The 23,313-nt window shown below is 56.5% G+C and overlaps 1 protein-coding gene across 1 annotated transcript; it reads left to right on the forward strand.

Annotated features, from left to right (window-relative positions):
- Positions 1–13,621: 13,621 nt before the first annotated feature.
- Positions 13,622–15,741, forward strand: GBX2 (gastrulation brain homeobox 2). The gene is made up of 2 exons (XM_074190447.1): positions 13,622–14,102; positions 15,167–15,741. The coding sequence occupies exons 1-2, from the start codon at positions 13,622–13,624 to the stop codon at positions 15,739–15,741; spliced, it is 1,056 nt and encodes a 351-aa protein (XP_074046548.1).
- The last annotated feature ends 7,572 nt before the right edge of the window (positions 15,742–23,313 follow it).

Here is a 23,313-nt window from a genome sequence, read left to right on the forward strand (position 1 = left end):
CCTTGCTAATAAGAACCTTCCCCCCCCCCTCATTTCTGAAGTAGGATCAACTGAGGTCTAGGTCAATCTGCAGTCTAGATGGCTGTAGGCATGGGAGTTCGGTTTGGCCCTTGTCAGTTTGCCCTGGGTGTAAGTCACCTCTATAAGCCTAAAGAGGTCTCCTTTGCCCTGGGAGGCTCACCAGAGCTCTCCAGGCATCAGCTTCCTCATCTATCAAGTGGAGGAATTTGAAATAAATGACCTCGAGGGTGCCTTCTAGCTCAGCTATGGCTCTAGATTGTTCCTAGTTCCAGAGTGAAGCTACTTTGATTGGAAGACTACGCTGATTCAGCGGGTATTTAATTGCCCTGGTTGTAGGGAAGGGACAGGGAGGTCAGGGGAGAAGATAAGCGGAGGGAACAAAAGCAGACACGTCTCATGGACCATCTGGTTCAGAATCTAGGCCCCTGTGGCACTACAGCCTTGGGTCTTACCAACAAGAGGCACGCACTGGCACCTTCCGTATCCCAGACCAGATTCAGAATAGAAAAGAGCTTTGACCAGATCCAAAACAATATCCTTGCTGTACCGATAGGAGGATCTGGCCGAGAGTCTGCGGAAAGTCAGTCACGGAGCTGAAAGCGACTCGGGCTTCCTAAGTGACCTTTCCTCTACCCTTTCTGCCCCTTGGATCTGAAGAATTTCAAAGGGGCTTTTCATGTCCAACACAGCTACTACTTGGGTTGGGGGTGGGGGAGAAGTAAGAAGCAGCTTTGGCTAGATCGGGAATCATTTATCTCTCTCGACCCATCAACTGAATGCCAGGGAGGGCAGGTGATCTCATTAGATTAACCACTCACAATGGTCATTGTCCTCTCAAGCTTACAAATCACTGCCCTCAGAATCCACGTGGTGGGGAAGGTGCGGGCATCTTGTGAGCCTCTTTTATGCCTCAGAGGGGCTAAAGGATCTGAGGTCACATTGACTTAGTTGACAAGTTGGATTCGAACCCAATACGCTGGACTGCTTTCATTGACCACCACACTGATGTGAGAAACTAATTCTCTTCAGGAGTATCCAAGTCCCCCAAAGGAAACAGAATCTGTATCTCTGGAGAGGGAAATTCTTTGGGAACTCTGAAGGGGGTCAAACTGAAACAAAGAGGAAAGGAAACAATGGAAAATGGAAAGACATGCCATCATTTTTACTACTCTCCCTGCATCTCCAATCACTTTGTTAGCTTCGAGAGGAACATCAAAATATCTTATACACCACTTGGCTGGCTCATCAAATGATCATGCTTGGTATTAAATTTAAATGTGTCATTTATTCTGACAATAATTACAAAGTCACTCATTGAATCTACTTTTAAGTGGGTTTTAAAAAACCTCAAGTTTTGTTACAAATCGAGATCCAGGAGATTGAACTTTAAAGAAATCAGTCTCAATTTCAAAGGGAGGAGGGGACTCTTCATATTATAGTTTGTGATTAGGCAAGTTTTCGAGCTTTCAAGACTCCGTGACCCCACAGAAGATACAGAAAAGATTGGGGGGGGGGGGAGAAGAAAAAACAAACCAAAAAAACGATCCAATGCAACTTTCAGCATGGGGGAAATTGTTGGTCTCCTAGAACCAGAAGGACCAAGAAGGTCACTTCACCAAACCCTCTTATTTTACAGATGAGGAAACAGACCCAGAGAGGGCAAGGAACCTGCCCAAGGACACTCAGTTGAGTGACAGAGGCCAGGATTCCAATAAAAAATGATTGGGATTGCAGGTTTAAAGGGACCTTAGTCTGACTCCTGCATTTCACAAGTGAAGCAACTGGGATCAAATGAGGCTGAAGTGACTTTTCCAAGTCTAAAACCAGATTTTTCCATCTCTTTCCACTGTATTATTGCCCCCGGAGAATTGCAAAAGAGACCAATTTTAGTTCCTCACCAAGGAGAGTTTGTTTAACAATCAGAGGTATCTGGAAATGGAATGGGCCCTGCCTGAGAGGGGCCATTCATCATCACTGGAAATGCTGGAGTACAGACTGGATGGCCTCATCTTTGAGGGAAAGGAAGCTTGCCTTGGGCAAGGGGGTGGACCAGAGATGGTCTGTGTCCAACTCTGTGACTTTCTCAGCCTGGACAGGGCTAGACTGGACTTGCCACTCTCCATTCAATTCAGCTCAGTCTCATTTTGTGTGTTTATTAAGCACCCACCATGAATAGAGATGGAGTGTTCTTCACTCTCATCTATCTGTTTTTTTTTTAATCTCTCTGTTTTGATAATTTGCAGAAACTGAGAGAAATTTCTTAGGGTTAGCTTATCTCTTTCTCCTTCTTCTCTTTCTCCTCTTCCTTGATCCCTTTTTCTTCCTTCCTTCCTTCTGTCCCTCTCTCCTTTTTTCTGTTTTCCTTTCTTTTATTCTTTCTTTATTCTGTCCTTTCTTCTTTTGCCCATCTTTTCTTTTTAAAATCAGCTCTCTGATTTCAGTGCTCTCGGGAAGTTCCAATGTCCCTGAGCCAGATTCCCTGATTTGGCCAAGACTGCAGGCTGTCGAAAACGGGACTTGCCTTCTGCCTTCTTGACTCTGAGTGTTCCTCCCACAAACTGAAAGCTTTCTAAATCTAGTTCGTGTTGGCTTGACTGCTACTGAAGAGGTAGAAACGCTGGGAAGCCTGGAGCATCAAGGCCCTGCCCCCCTTGTCCTTGACCTCTCCTGGGAGAAGCACACGCTGCTATCCTCTGAGGCCTCTCTTCCAGACCCGGTGGTCTGCTCGGGAGCCCAGCTGCAGACGAACGGGCCTTCCACTGGCCTGACAGCGTTAACATTCTCACAGAAGTGAGGGCATTTTGACTAATGTCATGGCAACACTTATCTAGAGACTGAAAATGCCTGCCAAATTCTAGTGGAAAAGAAGCTTTTAAACAAAGATACTGCCAGTGTAGGGAAAGCATCCTGGTCAGGAAGCCAAAAGACCTGGGTTCGAATCACACTTCAAATACTTAGAGACTGTATGACCACAGACAGACCAATTCCCACTGAGTCTCAGTTTCTGTATCTGAAAAATCAGAGCACACTATCACACACTAGACACACTTGTGGTAGGGAGGAAGGTACTTTGGAGACCTTAAAATCCTCTAGGCATGTGGGCTCTTATTTGAATATAAGGACATACTATATAGCTTTTGTCCATGAATCTGCCTAGTCAACTGGAGAAGGTCTTCACCCTCTGCAGGTTAGCTGCAGGGGAGTGATGCTTCTGGACAGACACTCTTGAAGTCTCTGTATGAGAAGAGAAAGACGGCAATCTGGCAAGCTAAAGTGAAATGTTTATTTATATTGTTAGCAAACCCTTCAAATAGTAGAGGTACAAATGTGAAACATTTAAATGTTGTATACGGTAATTATGAATGTATATTTACATAGTCCAATATTTATATGTGCCAATATTCCAAAGAGTCTATGAGCTCATCAGTGTAGGTATTTCCTTCCCATGTTGCAGATTGCAGCCATTTATGCCTGCCAGTCCAGTGATGAACTATGTTTATTGTTTAAGATAATCTTTAGGTCAATGGAATGGTCAGTGACTCCCTCTTAACTGCAAGCTACCCTACAGACTCCTCAGCTTGTTAAAGCTTTTGCTGATCTGGTTCTGACTTGTCCTCTTCAGGGACTCCCTATCTACCCCATGAGCTCCTGGAGGAGCAAATCAGACCCCCTAAACTTGGGTCTCTTTTTTTCCTTATCTGTGAAATGAGTGCTTTGGGGTAAATGATGTCTCAACGCTGGGATCCCTTTCCCTTGCCTAGGCATGGGATGTGTTCTTGCTTTACCTCTAGGTCTTAGAAACATCTTCCTCTTCATTTCTCTTCCTTTCTTTTCTATGAAAAAGAGAGGGAGGAAAAGGAGGAAATCCCCAAAGTTCCCCCCCCCCCCCCAGTCTTTAAAATGGTTGTGTAGTGGTAGGAGCTTTTTAAAGCACTTGGGCACTCTTGGCTTCTTCTCAGACTCATAAATTCTCCAGCTCCACTCAACTCTGAGCCCAGAGGGTGCCCTGGATATAATGGAAATGGAGGCCATTTTGTAGCTTCTCCTAATTTCCATTTACTCTGATTTCAGGGTCGCCACTGCTCTTTTCCCTGGTGAAACGGCTTTGTTTTTTAAGGGACTCCTGAGACTTGTTTTAGGGGGAGGAGAACTTTGACTTTCTTCATTTCTCTCTTGATTAAATAATGTGGCATCCACAAAATTAAAGTCAAATTTTGGATGGCTTAACATTCATTCACTGACTAGACCCACACATAAAATTTTATATAACATGCAACATCTGTTTTATACACAAAGAAACATACAGCATTATTTACTGCTTCATTAGAGATGACATCTGAGTGGAGTGTGACCCTTTGAATGATTCTCACTTTGCACTAAGAAGACCTGACTTCAGGTCCCATCTCAGGTACATGCGAACCGTGTGACTTTGGGCAAATCACTTTACCTCTGAGTGTGCTCAGGTAAGAGAAGCCTAGGAGTAGGTGAAAGGAATTTACTGATCTTTGGGAGTAAGGCCAGTTCCATCCCTTTCAGGTACTCAATCTAGTTTTGTGGATGTTGACATGTACTTATATGGGAAATCATTCCTCCATAGCATTGACATTGCAGTGTGTATTGGTGATATCATACTCAGGTGATAGGGGTCCAAAGGCCAGCTCTCTAAACACTTCCTCACATTTGGAGCTAGGTGGCACCGTGGATAGCGCATTGGTCTTGGAGTCAGGACAGGAGTGCAAATCCAGTCTCAGACATTCATTAACTGTGTGACCCTGAGCAAGTCCCTTAACCCTGATTGCCTGGCATCCAGGGCCAATTCCAGTCTTCCTGATTCCTATCTGGCCCCTGGACCCAGATGGCTCTGAAGGAGAAAGTGAGGCTGGGGACTCAGCACAGCCCCCCCCCCCCCCACTCAAAACCAATTCATGTACTTGTCATGGCCTCTCCTCCCATGGTTCTCTTCAAGAATGAAGGACAGACGTCATCGGGAAAGAATCCCAGGTATAGAATAAGAAAGGAATTCTGAGGCTTCTAGAGCCATCCCTGCACTTTCCAGAAGACAGGAGAGGGGATTTGCAATTGGGCTCATAAATAAATTGGTCTAGGGAAAGGTCAGTGAGGAAACTGTCTACCCATGCAGGTGAGAGTCTTGTCGTCTTAAAAAAAAGTTGCCGGAGGCATTGGAAATGAAGTACCTCGAGCAGGGGCACAATTCGTATCTGTCAAAGGTGAAAGCTGGACCCCTGCTCCTCTGATTTCCAGACCCTCTCTCCGTCCACTCTCTGGACAGCCTAGGGCACAGATGACTAGACAGAGATGGACGCAACGTGGAGAGTGTCTGCTGCAGTCTATTGTGCAGCACACGTTGGAACCGAGATGGCAATGTGCTTACATGTTCCACCCTACCTTACAGTATGATGTGTACAGTATGGTGCCTAGTCTATGTTGTAATAAGATACGGATTTCTCTTGATGGAGGAACACATCCCAGATTTCCGAGCTTTTGTTACTGAGCCTCCTTTAAAAGGGCATCATGGTCCCTTACTTGCCACTACAGAAATGACTCTAACCCCAGCTCAAAGTCGAAGCCTTCAGCCTCCTTGGGATCCCCTTCTGAGTTCAACTTTACGGGGTCCTCTGGCCTGGGACGAGCCAGAAGCAAAGGGGAGGAGTCCCCTGGGGCAGCCCGGCCCCTTTTCTCTCCTTCTTTCAAAGTCGTGGATCCCAACTTCAGGCGGCGAAGGACTGGAGAGATCATTCCGGACAGTCCCTTGGGGTTACCAAGGAGAAAACTGAGATCAGAGAGGGGGAAGCCATTTGCCCACAGGTGGGAAGTCACCGAGGAGGCTTTCGAATCCAAACCCTCGAGCTCCAAATTCACTGCTTTGCTCCTGGAGAACGGCATCAACAACTCGAGATTAGAAAGTTTACTGTAGCTAATGGACGAGAGACCATTGAGGAGAAAAGTCATTTCCTTCCTCTCATCCCGACTCCCATACGCTTGTCTTTCATTCTACCAGTGTGTCTGTGTGTGTGTGTGTGTGTATGTGTGTGTGTCTGTGTCTGTGTCTGTGTGTCTGTGTCTGTGTCTGTATGTGTGTGTGTCTGTGTCTGTATGTGTGTGTCTGTGTGTGAGTGTCTGTATGTGTGTGTCTGTGTCTGTGTCTGTATGTGTGTGTATCTGTGTCTGTGTCTGTATGTGTGTGTGTGTCTGTGTCTGTATGTGTGTGTCTGTGTCTGTGTGTGTGTCTGTGTCTGTATGTGTGTGTCTGTGTGTGTGTCTGTATGTGTGTGTGTGTCTGTGTCTGTATGTGTGTGTGTCTGTGTCTGTATGTGTGTGTGTCTGTGTCTGTATGTGTGTGTGTCTGTCTGTATGTGTGTGTGTGTGTCTGTGTCTGTATGTGTGTGTGTCTGTGTCTGTATGTGTGTGTGTCTGTGTCTGTATGTGTGTGTGTCTGTGTCTGTATGTGTGCGTGTGTCTGTGTCTGTATGTGTGCGTGTGTGTGTGCGCGCGCGCGCGCTCCCGCGTCTGTGATTTGGGTGTGAAGTTATAAAAGTCTCGGGGTTGGGGTCCTCAGTCAGGGGTTAGACTCTACCACCCCCTGGCCACCACTATCTTTCTGTGTCTCCTCTGCACGGGAGAGGGTCGCTTAAATCCAGGACTTCGAAGAAGATCCTTTCGGTTCTGAAGCGCATCTCTTTAGGAATCGCAACTATTTCGGCCAGTGGCCCTGAGCCAGTCATTTCCTTTCTGAGACTCAGGGAGCCAGTCCAGTGGCTGCCAGTTGGTTCACCACCCCTTTCTTTACTTTGAGGGGAGGAAGGAAGGAGACCGATTAGGAGCAGAGCGGTGGCCGGCTGGCATCATTCTCAATACCATCAACATGATTTTAGGGAAGGAGGCTGGAGGAGTCGCCCCTTCCGGGTCCTCCCTCCTCTGGAGTGGGGGGGCAGGCCACCGAAATAGCGCCCTCAGCCTCTTCGCTCCCCCCCCCTCCCCGAGGCAGGCCGTGGCAGCCTCTCTCCTAGCCCTTCCCTTCCCCAGGGCTTTGCAGGGGGGCCTCTATTTACTCGTCCCAAGGGATTAGCATCTCTGTGATCTCCACCCCCCTCCACCTCCAGAGCCGGGTGTGATGCAGATAAAAGTCCGGCTACTGTTTTTAGGCTGCGTTTGAAGTCCGGTGAAAGCTGTAGGGGGCTGCGGAGGACAGATCTGGGGAGCAGATAAAGTTCGGACCCGAGAAAGCCTCCTGCCACCCTCTCATCTCTGCCACCCCCGCCCCCCTTCCCCTGGGGGGAGGAGCAGAGGGTCAAGGAGGGGCCGCAGCCTTCTCAGGCTCAAAGCCTCCTGGAGCGGGTGGAGAAGGGCCAAGTCCGACCCGGCTCCCCGGGCTCCCCGACCCATTTCGGGCTCCAGCTCCTGGGGTGTGCCGGGAAGAGCTTTCCTTGGAAGTGTCCGGGCCGGGCCAGAACCCAGGAGCCCCGGGCCTCCCTTCCCAGAGGGTCCACGCTTCGTGGCCCCGCTCCGCGCTCTAAGGACCGGGGCCAAAGCCCCTCCGGACCCGCGCGGGGGCAAGGAGGGGGTTCCAAAAAGTTGGGAACCAGGGGCTGCCTCTTAAAGGTCCTCCCTCCCCTGGAAAGTGGGAGGGCAGGTCACCATAACAGGTAAAGGCAACGCGGGCTGGGCGAAGCCTCCTCACCCGCCCTCGGCCCCTCCAGGGTGGAAGGGAGGGGGGCAGAGGGAAGGGCCATTTGGCTGTTGCGCTCCCTAAGCTGGACACGAGCGACTCACTCCCATCCTCCAGAACGTTCTAGAAGACCAACAGGGACCTGAGGAAGAGGAGGAGGGTGCACAAAGGCTTAGGCAGACGTCCACCCACACACCCCCGTTTCTGGAGGCGGCCAGGTGATGTGTTTTCCGAGTGGTCGGTCAGCCCCCCCCCCCCCAGTCTGAGAGGCTGCCAACTCCACCCCAGCCATTAGAGAGGCCCCAAGACAGAAGGCCTAGCTCCCGAGCTGACAAATGATAGGGAGACAGACTCTCTCTCTCTCTGTCTCTGTCTCTGTCTCTGTCTCTGTCTCTGTCTCTGTCTCTGTCTCTCTCTCTCTCTCTCTCTCTCTCTCTCTGTCTCTCCCTCTCTCTGTCTCTAACTGTGTGTGCATCTCTCTCTATCTCTGTCTGTCTCCCCCCCTGCCCCCCACCCTGCAGCAAAGCAAAGCTAGGACGCTTCCCTTGAAGTGTCGGGCTCCAGGCGACACCTAACCTTGGTAACTGGAAGGGAAAATGGACACGCAGCCCACCCACCCACCCACCTAGCGGACCGGGCCACTCCAAAGAGCGCGGGAGTCCCAGCTTGGGTGAAGTCTCGGTACGGGACAGGCCTCCCCCACCGCCCGGAATGTGCATCCACTCGAGGGGCTGGGGGTGGGGCAGAAAAGAGGAGGGGGGGAGGCGACCATGCAGCTGGGGCCCAGGCTCACTCAGGAGGGCAGGAGGGTGGGAGGGACGGAGCACCCTTCTGGCTAGAAAGGGTCACCATTCCCACCGTGTGTGTGTGTGTGTGTGTGTGTGTGTGTGTGTGTGTGTGTGTGTGTGTGTAACCACAAGAGTCATCCTCTTCTTCCTGCATGTCTCCCCAGGCTTAAAAAAAAATGCTCCCCCCACATACAGACACATAAGACACAAAGAGACCTGGGAACTTCGGGGCTCCCGCTTCCTCGACTCCCCTTCCCCCAAGGGTTGACTGGCCAGCGCCCCATGGGCCGCCTTCCCCGGGCGCCCGAAGAGCGAAGAATAGGCCGGGCAGACTCTTATTCTAGCGAGCACTTGATCTTTGCTTGGGAAACTCTATTAATTGAATGGGTTTGCCGTTTTTGCCAGGCCCCTTTATCATTATTTATGGGCTTTAAATTGTTTAAAGTTCCCTTGACGTTCAATTTACAAGTTTGGGGCCTTTTTTTTGTTCCGCCTTTTGTCCCCGAGAAAGCCCTCGTGTTGGAAGGCCTTTGAAAAGCCAAACATGAGAGGCCCGGAATGAAAGGGAAGCAGGCGAGCCCCCTTCTAATTCCCCCCGCGAGTGAATGGCTCTTTTACATAATTGCTGGAGCGATTTCAAAGCCCGAGCCAGGGGCTGACTTCGCTTCTGGCCACATGGAGTCTATTTGGGGGCTTTCAGATTTAAAGGGGGAAAAAAGGCCTGAATAACATACTGGGGGTTTTTAGACGAGGGCTTCAATGCTTTTGGCTACTTGCAAATTGGTGTGTCTGACGGGAGGGGGGCGCTTCACACAAGAACCCCTTTGTGGAACTGTTCTAGCTTGGCGGGGGGGCGGGGTGGCGAAGGCCCCAACCGGGCCCAGGTCCCAGGACGGCCCAGGACTCCGAGTTTGGCCCAGCGCTCCGAGAGGGGAGGGTCCCGACCGCGGCTAGCCGAGGGCCAGAGGGAAGGAGGCAGGCCGCAGTCCCGAGAGGGCAGCCGGCTGTGGTGCCGGCGGCGGTGCCGGCGGCGGCCCGGCTCCCGTTCTCCTTCCTGCCTCCTGGCAGCCCAGCTCTGGGGAGCTCCCGGGCTCCTCCGGCTGGGCCGCCGGCCTCGGAGCCTTTTGCACTGAAACGCCACCTCCCCCCCCCCCCCCCCCCCCCCCCCGGCCTCCCAGCGGCCGGCCGACGGGGCCGGAGCAGCCTGGAGACGAGACAACTTAATTACCCGCGACGTCTCCTGCAGCCCCAAGCTGGAGGGTGCTGGAGGCTCCGGGCCCACGCGCTAGCCCAGGGGAGGGGAAGGCCGGAGGCTGCCCAGGCCTCCAGGGGGCAGTTAGGGGAGGGTTGGAGAGCCCCACGCATCCCAGGTCTCCTCCTCCCAGGACGGACTGGGGAAACAGAGGCCAGAAGGGTCTCCGTTGACCAAGTCGCCAGCTGACTTCCTATTGTGCATGCGGGGAGTCTGCCGCTCGCCCTGGGCCCCCAGAGCCCTCCAGGGCAGGCCCCCAGGAGTCCGAAGGAGAGAAGGCAGGCTTTCTCAGGCCCATCTGGTCAAGGAGCTGCCCCGCAAATCACGCAGCCTGACGTGGTCCCCGAGGCCCCATCCCCAGCACGAGCAGGGCTCCAGGTGAGAAGTTAGGGGAGGGGGGAAGGGAGGCCTCTGGCGCCTAACGAAACTGGACAGCGCCCACGAGGCAAACCCATGGGACTCAAGAGCATCCTCATCCGGGTCGGCGGCAGGAAGCCTTGTCTTGTCCTTTGGTTTTGGAGCCAGAGGAGGGGTCCTTCCCCGCTCCCCATCGCAGCCCGTCTGGACTCTATGCTGCCCAAAGAGCAGCATGGCAGCCGTGCCAACATCCTGCCCCCCAAGGCCAGGGCTTGGATGTAGGGCAGTGCCCCCCGCCCTCCCCAGGGCCCAGGGTCACAGGTCGGGGAGAGCGCAGCGTGGCACCTGTACCCCGACTCGGCTCCTCAGCCAGAGGCCAAAGGAAGAAGGCTGTGCTTGGGGTTTTGCCAACCAAGAGCGCTCGGAGGCCGCCGAGCTGCGGCCGGGCCGGGCCGCCTGGGAGTCCCCGCGCGACACAAAGCTGCTTTTATGGCCCCAGCCATCGTGTTCTAAGCAGTTAAACATTAGGTGGGGAAATACTGCCGCGATGCAGGCGAGGAAGAGGCCCCCTAATAAATGCCCCGCCGGGGGACTCTGGGGCCCTCGGATCGCGCTGGCCGATTTAGAGGAGCAACTAACCCGCCGTCCCATCCTGCCGCCCTTGGGCCCGGCTGGGAAAGACCTTGGGATACACAAGGACCCCCCCTCCCCAAAGCCCCCGCCGAGTCGCCCGGGCGCCCAAAGTTCGGGAACAATAGAGATGGATCCATTGGGGCGATCTGGAAAAATCCAGAGAAAATGACCAAGCCATGGGTGGCTTCCTCAGCTGCGCCCCGGCGCACCTCGGGGCGGGGGCATGGGAGAAGTGCAACTAAATCCATGCAAAGTCCGAAGGAACCAAATCTGGGCTCGGCTTAGCCCCAACACGCGCGGGCCCTTGGCCTTGGATTTGGAGATACCGGGGGGGGGGGGGGTTGGTGGAGGGGGGGGGCAAGGGCACAAGTCTTACTTCCCCTCCTTAGGAAACCTAACATCTTTATTCTCCCGACCCCTGCTGCTCCGCCCCTCCCTGGCCATGGGAATGGGTGCCCGGGCGGCGTGCCAATGGAGCAGTTCCTGCGGCTCCCAGGCGCGGTGGCTGCCCCGGGACGCCGCCTCCACGGCGCGATTTTGGAGGGGGCGAGGGGGGCCAGGGCCAGCCAGCGGCCGCGGCGGAGAAGCTGCCTCACGTTGGCAGCAAGCTCAGGGGTCTCCAGAGTCGCCTCACCGGGGCTGCCAGGGGAGATGCCCAAGCCTCAGGCTGGGGGGAGGCCGCCCGTGTCTGGCGAGCAGAGCCTGGATCTCTTCCTCCCCTTCCAAAGGTCCCCAGGGTTGGCGCAGAGGAAGAGGAGGGAGGGAGGGAGGGAGGAAGGAAGGAAGGAAGGAAGGAAGGAAGGAAGGAAGGAAGGAAGGAAGGAAGGAAGGAAGGAAGGAGGGAGGGAGGGAGGGAGGGAGGGAGGGAGGGAGGAAAGAAGGAAGGAAGGAAGGAAGGAAGGAAGGAAGGAAGGAGGGAGGAAGGAAGGAAGGAAGGAAGGAAGGAAGGGAGGGAGGGAGGAAAAGAAAGAGGGAGGGAAGGAAGAAGGAAGGGAGGGAGGAAAGTTGGAAGGAAGGAAGAAAAAGAAAGAGAAGGAAGAAAAAAAGAAAGGGAAGAAAGGAATAAAGGAAGCAAAGAAAGAAGGAAAGAAAGAAAGGAATAAAGGAAGCAAAGAAAGAAGGAAAGAAAGAAAGAAAGAAAGAAAGAAAGAAAGAAAGAAAGAAAGAAAGAAGGAAAGAAAGAAAGAAAGAAAGAAAAAGAAAGAGGCTTTTGAAAGAGCGGGATTGATTAGTTGATGAATATCGATCTGTCTTTATCTTCCCATTCCGCGGTCGGGTAAGGGCCGCAGGTTCCGAACCCTCCACGCCCCCATCCCCGTCTCATTCTGTTCAGTATCTTAGCTCCTTTTCTTACTGAAAAATTGCCGGGTGCCTGCGGGGGGGCGGGGGGCGGGGGGGGGCGCAGAGAACTAGAGGCGGTTGGGGCCAGCAGCCCCGGGAAGTTGGGAGCGGTTCCCAGCCACATCCTGGGAGGCCTCGCTCTCTCTCCCATTACTCCTCATTAAGGCTTCAGCTTTTCTTCCTTTTCCATAAAATGATGAGAGAGAGAGAGAGAGAGACAGAGACAGAGACAGAGACAGAGACAGAGACAGAGAGACAGAGAGACAGAGACAGAGAGACAGAGAGACAGAGAGACAGAGACAGACAGGAGAGAGACAGAGACAGAGAGTGAGAGAGACAGAGAGAGGGAGGGAGCGATGTTGCTTTCGAGGTGGAATGGTTGGCTCATGGAATACCCCCCCCCATTTGTGGGGGTCTTGAATTTCGGGCAATGGGGGTGAGGTCGTCCTGAAATCAGCACCATTTCCCGAGGCGCCTTCCTTGCGGGAGCATGGCGGCGGGGCCCCAGCTCCCAGGCCCGGCCAGGCCGCCTCCCCGGGCTGCGGAAGCCGGCCTTCCTGCCTGCGGGCCCGGCCCCGTTTCCCAAGGGGCTCAGACTTGCGCCCACCCCGGGCCGCTCTCCTCCGCTCAGGTCGGAGCGTCTGGAGCGAGGGCTGCAGCCCCCCCCCCTTCCTCTGCCTCGCTGCGGGTGCTGGGGGGGGGGGTGGAGAGGGGGGGAAGCAAATGGGGGCGCAAAGAAAGGAAAGTCGGGGGTCGAGCGGCTGGTCCCCGGGAGAGGCCGGCCCGGAGCTCTTGCGCCCCCCAGGAGGGCAGAGGAGGAGGCGAGCCGGGCTCCGGGGCCCCTGGGGGGCAGGGAAGCCGGGCGGGCCAGCTGGGGCGGGGGGCAGGGGGCAGGGGCTGGCCCCCCGGCCTCGGCCTCCTCCGCTGGCCAGGAAGAGCGGGGGCTGGGACTCCCCTCAACTGAGCGGGCGCTCCGGCCTCCCTCTTCCCCACGGCCGAATCCGCCCGAGAGATCGGGGCGCGGGGCCCCTCTCTGGGCCTCGGCCCGGGGGCCCTGCGGCCGGCTGCAAGTTTGCTGCGGCCCCGGCCGCCGCCGCCGCCGCCCTCCGGGGCCGGGAGCCCGGGCCGGAGCCCGAGAGGAGCGGGGGTGGGGGGCGGACGGGGGCGTGCCCGCGCCCGGCCCCGCCCCCTCCGGCCCCCCGACCAATGGGGAGCGGCGCGGGCGCCCACGTGAGGCGGGCCCGGGGCCGGCGCTGGCAAAATGTGAATGAGGAGGCAGAGCGCGATTTAAAGGTGCTGGCGGCAGCCGGGCGGCCGGGCGGCGGGGCGGCGGCGGCGGCGGGCAGCGGGCAGCGCCCCGAGGCGGGCGTCCATCCGGCAGCGCGCGGCGGGCAGCGGTCAGCCCGGAGCCCCCAGCCCCCCCCCCCCGGCCGCCCATGGCTCAGGCCGGCCGCTGACCGCCCCCCCCCCCGGCCCCGGCCCCGGCCCCCGGCGCGGCCCCCGCCCGCAGCCCCCATGAGCGGCGCCTCGCCGGCCCCCCCGATGATGATGCAGCGGCCGCTGGGCAGCAGCTCGGCCTTCAGCATCGACTCGCTGATCGGCAGCCCCCCCCAGCCCAGCCCGGGCCACTTCGTCTACGCCGGCTACCCCATGTTCATGCCCTACCGGCCCGTGGTGCTGCCGCCGCCGCCGCCGCCGCCGCCGGCGCTCCCGCAGGCCCCGCTGCAGCCCGCGCTGCCCCCCGCGCCCCCCCACCCGCTGCCCAGCCTGCCCGCGGGCTTCTGCTCCAGCCTGGCGCAGGGCATGGCGCTCACCTCCACGCTCATGGCCACGCTGCCCGGCGGCTTCTCGGCCGCCCCGCAGCCCCCCGAGGCCGCCCGCAAGTTCGCGCCGCAGGCCCTGCCGGGCGCCTTCGACAAGGCGGACGGGCTGCCCGCCGACCCCGACGAGGCCAAGGCTTTCCTGGCCAAGGAGACCTCGCTGCTGGCCTTCTCCGCCTCCGAGGCGGTGCAGGCTTCCCTCGGTGAGTCGCCCGCTCGTCGCCGGGGCCGCCGGGGCCGCCGGGGCTCGGGGCTCGGGGCCCCCAGGGCGGGGGGGGAGGCTCGGGGGGCCGGGCCGGGGGAGGGCGCAGGGTCCGCCGGGGGCCGGAGCCTGAACCGAGCGAAGGACCCCCCCCCCAGGGCCGGGAGGGCCCCCCCCCCACCGCCTCTGCTGCCCGCCACGCTCGCCAGGTCCGGAGAAGGAAGCTCCAGAACAGAGCTGGCACGGGCGCGGGCATGGCTGGCGGGGAGGGAGCACCCCGGGGCCGGCATGCTGAGCGTCCGTCAGCACCCCCAGGGAGCCAGGAATGGGGCTGCAGGAGTCCCCCACAGGGCCCGAGGGAGCCGAGCCTCCACGGCCCGGGCTCACCCACAGCCCGGGCAGTCTCCTGGGGGCACGGCCCGAGGGAGGCTCCCAGGACAGCGAGCTGAGTCGGGGGCCTGGGCTGCTGCCTCCCAACTTCTCCCAAAGCCTCTGCCCGCCCCGCCCAGCCCATAACATCCTTCAGCGGGGAGAGAAGGGACCCTCTCGGGCCTCCCGGAAGGGAGAAGCCCTTCCTTTTCCCATTGCCAGCTCCCCTGTGAGGGCCACGGCGGACGCCGTCCCCTCCTTGCCCGCTGACAAAGAAGGCAAACCCCGGGCTCAGAGCTCAGCGGCGACTGGGTTTATAGCAACCCCGGAGGATGGGAGATTTTAGTGGGGGCGGGGGGTGCAAGGAAAGGAGAGAATGGGGACTCGCCTTCGAGGGGAGGGTCGGAGGCGGACTGACCCGGGGGGCGGCACGATCCCAGCCCATGGCGCCCCTCTCTCGGGGGGCCGTGCCCTAAGGTCGACGTCTGCCCCCCAAATAAAAACGAAAAGAAACCCAAGAGAGCAGTCCCAGCCCGCCCCCTGCCAGGCAGTCTCCCTGCTGCCCAGGCGAGGGGATTGAAAGGGGAGATAACTTTCCTGGGAAGAAGAGGAAGTCCCCCGCGGGAGAGGGGCGGACGCGGGCCGGCAGGGCTGACTCGGGAAAGGTAACGAATCGGCCCTCTGCTCTGGTTTCAGTGGGGGCCATCAGAGGCCCGGGCAAAGACGAGGCCAAAGGGGAGGACGACTCCAAGGGCAAAGAGGAGAGCTTTTCCATGGACAGCGACCTGGACTACAGCTCCGACGACAACCTCCCCAGCCAGGCGGCCCACAAGGAAGAAGACCTGGCCACGGCCCTGGAGGAGAACCCCCAGAGCAGCGGCAGCAGCAGCAGCAGCAGCAGCAGCAGCAGCAGCAGCAGCAGTAGCAGCAGCAGCTCGGGCAGCACCACGTCCACCGGCAAGAACCGGCGGAGGCGGACGGCCTTCACCAGCGAGCAGCTCCTGGAGCTGGAGAAGGAATTCCACTGTAAGAAGTATCTGTCCCTCACCGAGAGGTCGCAGATCGCCCACGCGCTCAAACTCAGCGAGGTGCAGGTGAAAATCTGGTTCCAAAACCGCAGGGCCAAATGGAAACGGGTCAAGGCCGGCAACGCCAACTCCAAGACCGGGGAGCCCTCTCGGAACCCCAAGATCGTCGTCCCCATTCCGGTGCACGTCAGTCGGTTTGCCATCCGGAGTCAGCATCAACAGCTGGAACAGGCCAGGCCCTGAGCCACCGGGGCCCTCCCCGACCTCCCCAGTCCCCAGCCCTAGCAGGTGCCAGGAGAGGCAAGACCCCGAACACACACACACGCACACACACACACACACACACACCCACACACACCAATCGGGACAAAGGAGGAACCGAAGAAAAGCAGAGTCCCAGCCGACCCTCGGAACTGTTGGAAAACCAGGCGTTGCCCGGAAGCCAGAGAGGTGGATGTCGGGCCGAGCGAGCCGATGGAGAAGACATTCATTTCAGACAATGCTGACAAACTATTTTCGGAGGAGGGGGGACGCCGGAGTCTGGACAGAGGCACTAAGTATTACTCTATGTTGCTTTGTATATAGTTCATCTCTCTATAGCGAATCTCAGCTGCAGGATGTTTCTGGACTAATGGGACCAACTCCCCCGGTTTCATGAAGGTCTTCCACTCCAGAAGACACCGAGATAAGACCCAAGCCGATAACCTGCGGTATGCACAAGCCAACCTTTGATTTTGTATTTGGGTTTCTTCCTTGCTTTTCCAAAGGTAAAAGGAAACAGAAATGTTTGGGGTTTCCCCTTTATTTTTAGGTTTTCCGAGTTGGCTGAGGGGCAGATATTTTGAGGGTGCCCAAGGGAACCTTTTTTTTGGGTTGTTTGTTTTCGTTTTCCTGGCTTGGCATTCTCTGTGTGAGTTGCCTATCCTTCACTAAGCCATGTTTGAAAGCACGTCGGTCTCTGTTGTGTTTAATTTATTTCAATGTAGCTTCTCTCCTTATAAGTTATGGAATTTAAACAAACTCAGTCTTGTGAATAATAAAAAAGAAAAGGAAAAAAAGAATATAATCCGGGACCTTCTGAGTCTATCCAGAATCCGAGTCTTTCCTTGGCCCTGGGGAATCCATCTTAACCCCTACAGGTTTCTCCTGGGACTTTCCTCGGGGTAATGGCTCCTGAGAGCTCGCGTTGGGGTGGGGGCCAAGTGTTTAAGGAACTGCCTTGGGTTACCTTGTCCATTGAGGAAAAGACAGAATTTCGCTCTAAGAGGCATCTTCATGTCTCAACTGGGCTGGGGCTAAACAAAGCAAATTGGAAAACTTTGGATGCAGGCGGAAGGAAGGAAGGAAATGGGGTGCTACCTCTATGGGCTTTAGCCCTAAGACTGGAGATCTGCTTAGAATCCTTGAACGCCCCTATCCCCCGCTCTGAAGCAGAACGAGAATCTGTACGTTCTGGACTTCACACAGTGGCCAAGCCAACTGCCCAGATTATCCCGAGTCCCTGATTTGCGGAGGGGGCCTGAGGTCCTCTGGGTGCAGTGATTTCCGCCCAGGCCCCCAGTGAGTCTGGGACGGGTGCTGACCTTTTTTTCTCCCTCTGAGGGGAATGGATTCAGCAAAGTTCTAGGGGGAGGGCTCGGCCGTCTTCAAATAATGATGATTTGGAAAATGTTTCACCCCTGGGGCCGGTCCCTAAGCTCCCAGCCCTGGCAGATGCAGCCTATAAACGCCAGCTGATTATTTCCTGCACCCCCCGCTCCCGCCCTCCCCCTCTTCGAGTGGGGCGTCTGGGCCATGATATATGCAGGGAAGGCCCAGCCGGGCTTTGGACAGAGGTTGCCAGAACATGTAGGGAGAGACCTGGGCTTGGTTGCTTTTGATACCAGATCTCGGAACCGTATTTTTGCTTTTCTCTTCTTAGGTTTGCCTTGAGAGCTTTCGGGAACGAACTGTTTTCTCTGTGTCTTTCACTTTCTCTCCATCCCCCAGTTATCTCGCCCCCCCACTTTCCCCTTTCACTCGGGCCAGCTTGCGAGTTGACAAATAGTTTCGAGCCGCCCACATTAGTCATTCAGTGCAGGGGGCAGGGCCCCCTCCTCTCTCCAGAAAAATCTGAAGCTGTTCAGCAGAAACCGCGGTCCAAATCCGGCTGCCACGGGCCCCGGGCCGGCCGAGCCTTGCGTGTCTGTGGCTCTGTCTGAGCCTCTGTAGGCAGAGGGACAGCATTCAGACGGCGAGGAATGGGTGCAAGGCCTCCCGCCCAGCCAGCCGCTGGCATCTAGAGTAGGAGTTGTGCAAAGCCTGGAGAACCCCCCCCCCCCGGCTGGTCCGGAGATGCCACTGTGGACGCCGAGGGCTTGCGGAGCATCGCCGGGGCGGCCAGCCGGCGGCGGCCCGGGCTTCTGCCAGTCGGGCCCCGGGACAGGATTCGGGCCTCATTGAGCCCGCTGACATCCCTTACGCCCCCCCCCCCTTCGTCTCATGCTTGGGGGTGAGAGGCCGAGCTGCCTCCCAGGGCTGAGGAGAGGAGGCTTGGGAGGCAGCGCCCGGCTTCCAGCTTTGCCCCCAGACTCGGACGCTGCCAGCCCCAAGGGTCAGTCTCAGCGTCTAAGTCCGAAGTAGCCTGCTCGCCGCTGAGCTTTTCCTTTATCCAGAGAAACCTAACGGGTTATAGTGATTCGCATGGCTAGTAAGCGCCCCAAGCAGGTGCGGTCTTACGGGGCGAGAAAAGGAGGCATGAATGTTGGCCCCCCACCATAGCCCAGTCTGAGCTGAAACCCAGTCCGGGGCCCGAGTGGGCTGGCTGGGCCGGTCTCCTCTGCCCTGCACGGCCGGCCAGCTCCTTCTCTGGCCTCACAGCGACTAAAGACGTGTTCAAACAAGCCCGGTGTCTGAACGACTGCTCCAATAGCTCCGGCGGCTGCGATCTGAGGACGAGCCCAGGACCGCGGCTCTCCGGCCAGACCACCTGCGCGCCCTCACCAAGGCGCACGGAGAAGCCAGCGCTCCCCTGGATGCGGTTGGTGCCAAAGACCTGCATGCTTCTCTCTTCCTCAGCACCCCCCCCCCCCAGCCCCTTTCACAAGAAGGTCAGGGTTCTGGTTTGTAAACTCGCCGGCTCAGGCTCGGGGGCAGCCTGGGTTTGGGCAGCCCCGGCTCAGCGAGGCAGACCCGGCAGCGTGGCTTGGAGAGCGACGCCAGGTATGGCCCAAGTGGCTCCACCTTGCCGTCGGGGGATGCCTGCCAGGCCCACCGCCCCACTCGGTAAAGAGGCCGGCGCGGCCGGGGAGAGAGGCTCTGCTCCATCCAAAGAGAAGGGTGGCAGGCAGGCAGGCGGGAAGGGAGGAAGGAAGGAAGGAAGGAAGGAAGGAAGGAAGGAAGGAAGGAAGGAAGGAAGGAAGGAAGGAAGGAAGGAAGGAAGGAAGGAAGGAAGGAGGGAGGAAGGAAGGGAGGAAGGGAGGAAGGGAGGAAGGAAGGAAGGAAGGAAGGAAGGAAGGAATGAAGGAAGGAAGGAAGGAAGGAAGGAAGGAAGGAGGGAAGGAGGGAGGGAGGGAGGGAAGGAAAGAAGGAAGGAAGGAAGGAAGGAATGAGGAAGGAAGGAGGGAAGGAAGGAAGGAAGGAAGGAAGGAAGGAAGGAGGGAAGGAAGGAGGAAGGAAGGAGGGAAGGAAGGAAGGAAGGAAGGAAGGAAGGAAGGAAGTAGGGAGGAAGGAAGGGAGGAAGGGAGGAAGGAAGGAAGGAAGGAAGGAAGGAAGTAGGGAGGAAGGAAGGGAGGAAGGGAGGAAGGAAGGAAGGAAGGAAGGAAGGAAGGAAGGAAGGAAGGAGGGAAGGAGGGAGGGAGGGAGGGAAGAAAAGAAGGAAGGAAGGAATGAGGAAGGAAGGAAGGAAGGAAGGAAGGAAGGAAGGAGGGAAGGAAGGAGGAAGGAAGGAGGGAAGGACGGAAGGAAGGAGGGAAGGAGGGAAGGAAGGAAGGAAGGAAAGAAGGAAGGGAGGGAGGGAGGAAGGGAGGGAGGGAGGAAGGAAGGAGGGGAGGAAGGAAGGAAGGAGGGAGGGAGGAAGGAAGGAAGGAAGTAGGGAGGGAGGAAGGAAGGAAGGAAGGAAGTAGGGAGGAAGGAAGGAAGGGAGGGAGGGAGGAAGGAAGGAAGGAAGGAAGGAAGGAAGGAAGGAAGGAAGGAAGGAAAGAAGGAAGGAAGGAAGGGAGGGAGGGAGGGAGGGAGGGAGGAAGGGAGGGAGGGAGGAAAGGGAGATAGGCAGGCGCCCGACTCCAGGGGAAGCCGCCGGACAGGTGCAAAGCCCCTTCTAGATTCCACCTAGTTTCCCAGGGTTCCAGTTTTCCCAGGCTTGGAGCTGCTCCACAAGCTGCCTCCCCGACTCGTGGGCTGGGGGAAGAGCCGGGAAACATCCCTTCGTGCTTTGTACAGCTCTCCGGGTTTAGTGGCTTTGGGGGGGACACTCACAGGGACAGCCAAAAATCAGGGACCCGGGCCACAGCCCTTTCTGTTCTCTTTAGCCCGGAGACACTCTTTTCTTTCTCCAGGGAAGACAGAGAAACCAGAAGTCAAAATCAAGGGACTGTCCAGAGTCCTGAGTTCCTTCCTCACCTTCTCTCACCCCCAAGTGTGAAAGGAAATCTGTCAATCTCACATCGGAAATAAAATGGGGGGGGGCATCACGGAGAGCTGCAACGGAACCCAACTGTCCTCCAAATACTCACCGGGGGCATGGGCTAATTCGTTTTCCCCCTCCCCCATGCCCTCCCAGTCCCTCAGAGACAGGGAGGCAGAATGAACACCCAGAGAGGCAGAAAGTGCCCAGAAGTGGAGACCACTGAGCCAGGAAGAGGAGGAAGGGAGAAGATAAACAAGGGAGAGGGCTTGATGGCTGTCATCATCACCATCATCACGGCTTTCATTTGGCTGCCTAATGAGTCAGATCACAGGCAGAGAGAAAAATTGTCAATCGCCCAGGCTCTAATGAATTTTTTTGCAAATTGTAATCAAGCCAGGCCGTCTCAGCTGGCTGATTAATGAGACCCACGAGGCCTGGCCAGCACCTCAGCTTTTTATTCCATCCCGTCCTCCCTGCACTAAATTAACAGCAACTTGTCTGAGCTTCAAATTAACTCCCAATGATTAATTCTGATGGGGGGGCCTGAAGAATAGCTCCGTCTAATAGGCACTGGCCTGCGAGGCGGCTGGAAATTAATACACTTCCCCTTTGGCTGCCGGCTTTAATCCAAGGTTGGGTTTTGACATCACTATATTTGTTGTTACAATAAATCCCACTTACATCTGCAGATGAAATCATGACAATGCCAGGGTAACAACACCGACCGGGGCCCAAAGAGTTGACCTGGCAGTTAGGTGGAGGTTCCAACCCCAAGCCCAGCTCCACAGGCTTCCAGCCCTTCCTGGGGGCCCCCGACCAGCATCTGCCCCAGTGCCTGACCCCCCCCCCCTCCTCTTTACGCAAGTGGAGCCTCCGCCCCACCTCCACCTCCTCCCCACCCCCACCCCTGGCCAGCAGGGGCAATGAGCCTCTAGCACATTGTTCTCTTTGCCAGGGACCTTAGGAAGGAGGGACCCCAGCACACGTGGTCTCCTCCCTGGCCCCTGCCAGCCCTTCCCCACCTCCCTTCCTCACCCAGGGGAAACAGACTCAAAACTCTCAGGTTGGAGAGAGCTTGCTGTGCCCACATAGACCTCTCTAGATTTTTCTTCCTTCTTTTTTTTCCTTCCCCCTTCCTCTCTTCCCTTCATTTCCATTTCTTTTCACATTCTTTTCTTCCATTCCTACTTTTGCCTTCCTTTACTTTCTCTGCTTTTCGTTTCATCCATCTTTCCCTTCTTTAGTTTTCCTTCCTTCTTTCCCTCCCTTCTCTGCCCTTTCCTTTCTCCTTTCTCTTCCTTATCTTCTTTCCTCATCTCTTCTTCCTCCCTTCCTTCTCTTCCCTTCCACTCTCCCTTTCAAGCCTCTTTCTTTCTGAAAATATGGCCACCTGGTCCTACAGGAATGGGAAGGTTTTGCAGGGGACTGTGGTGTCCTGGTGTTTTGGCAAAGAAAAGTCACTCGGAGCAGAGCACTCCCTCCCCCACTCCCACCACAGAGTCACCCCAGCTTTGGTTTCTAATGGACCCCATCTGGTATAGAGCTATGGAAACTCACATAATAGTGTGTGTGTATGTGTGTGTGTGTGTGTGTGCGTGTGTGTGTGTGTGTGTGGGTGGGTGGGTGTGTGTGTGTGTGAGAGAGAGAGAGAGAGAGAGAGAGAGAGAGAGAGAGAGAGAGAGACAGGCAGACAGACAAACCAGAGATAAACATAGAGACAGACAAAGACCAAGAGTCACTCGTATTCAGAGTAGAAAAGCAGTTCACCAGGCAGCTTAACTTGGCTTCTTCTCTCTCTCTCTCTCTCTCTCTCTCTCTCTCTCTCTCTCTCTCTCTCTCTCACACACACACACACACACACACACACACACACAAATTTGCTCCTTTGGGATTGGCACAGAGTGCCAGCCAAGGTCAACGCTGGTGCCTTTCTTGCCCTGTACCTCTGTGGAACCGGCAAGAGGATTTCTGTCTTGAGCTTTGCTGAACTCTCATTAGGAGCCACGTCAATGTTCCCCCCCCCCCATTTCCCACCCCCCAACACCTTCAGGGCAGATGTCTGGCCAAGGCAAGGCATGATACCTGCCCAGTTGACTTCTTGTTCTAATCCATGAATGAGGCCAGACGGAGCTGTCAGTTTCCAAGCATTCAAGGAGGAGGAAAAGGAGGAGGAACAGGAGGAGGAGGAGGACGAGGAGGAGGAGGAACAGGAGGATCACCACCATCCCCATCCCAGCACAGCTTCTGGTTTTGGGGGTCACTTCAGGCAGGGGAGGGAGGGCGGAATCTGTCTTCAAGCTGGGCCCTGACTGTGCAAAAGAGAGAAAGATGAGCTGGCTAACTGAACGGGAGAGCAACCAGGCACCCAAGCACCAGAGAGGCCCCAGGCCCGACTCACCAAAGCAGCACCATATGTGTGGGCTCAACTCCCAGGCATGCTAGATTCCATCATAGAAATGGATTACCTCTTTCAGTCATCCAGAAAAGGGGAGGGGGCTGAAGCTACTGGGCTTTCCTCCCTCAGTGGCCTCTTTTCCTCCCTCTCTTCCCCCTGTTTTTCTCTCCTCCCCTCTCTAGCCATGCTTCCCTCTTTTCCTTTCCTTTTCCCTTCCTTCCCTTTTCCCTCTCTTCCTTCCTTCATCTGGCTTTCTGAGCTTTATCACAGATTTGGTAGCACCTACTCAACAGCCTCACCTTCCACTAAAAGAACCTCGGGGCCAAACCAGCTTCTTTTGCTCCCTCTCTGCCTGGGGGCCCTGGGAGGCTCCAAGGCTCCCTCCTTGCCAGTGTTCTTTCCTCTCCCTGTGGTCCTCTACCCCCCATCCTACAATCACCTGGCTCTTGGTCTCTCCAAGAGGCAGCTGCACTTCCCAGCCTCCTAGCGGCCAGTTGAGGATATGCCGCACGTCTTGTCTTGCTCTGACTTCTGGGCGTAGGCTCAGGGGTCATGTTTTCCTCAGGGATGAAACGGACCTTCTCTCCCTTCAGCTATGCCGAGGTCACTGGCCACCATTTGGAGACCAGTGGAGGCTGCTTTCTGTCTCTGGCTCTGAGGGGAACCGGTTCAGGGTTCTCCCAAAGGGAGATACAGACGGGGGTGGGGAAAGGGTTGGTCTGCAGCAACAGCTGCTTTGATATATGTGGCCCAATGGATGCTTCAGGAGTCAGTTATCTCAGAGGCAACTGAGCTAAGAGTCCAGGCAAGACCT

The sequence above is a fragment of the Macrotis lagotis genome, chromosome 5 (assembly GCF_037893015.1).
Source record: "Macrotis lagotis isolate mMagLag1 chromosome 5, bilby.v1.9.chrom.fasta, whole genome shotgun sequence".
NCBI classification, from domain to species: Eukaryota; Metazoa; Chordata; class Mammalia; order Peramelemorphia; family Peramelidae; genus Macrotis; species Macrotis lagotis.

Coding starts and splice junctions, on each gene's coding strand:
- GBX2 (XM_074190447.1), top strand. CDS start 13,622: ATGATGATGCAGCGGCCGCTGGGCAGCAGCTCGGCCTTCAGCATCGAC. Junction 14,103..15,166: donor GGCGGTGCAGGCTTCCCTCG/GTGAGTCGCCCG, acceptor CTCTGGTTTCAG/TGGGGGCCATCAGAGGCCCG.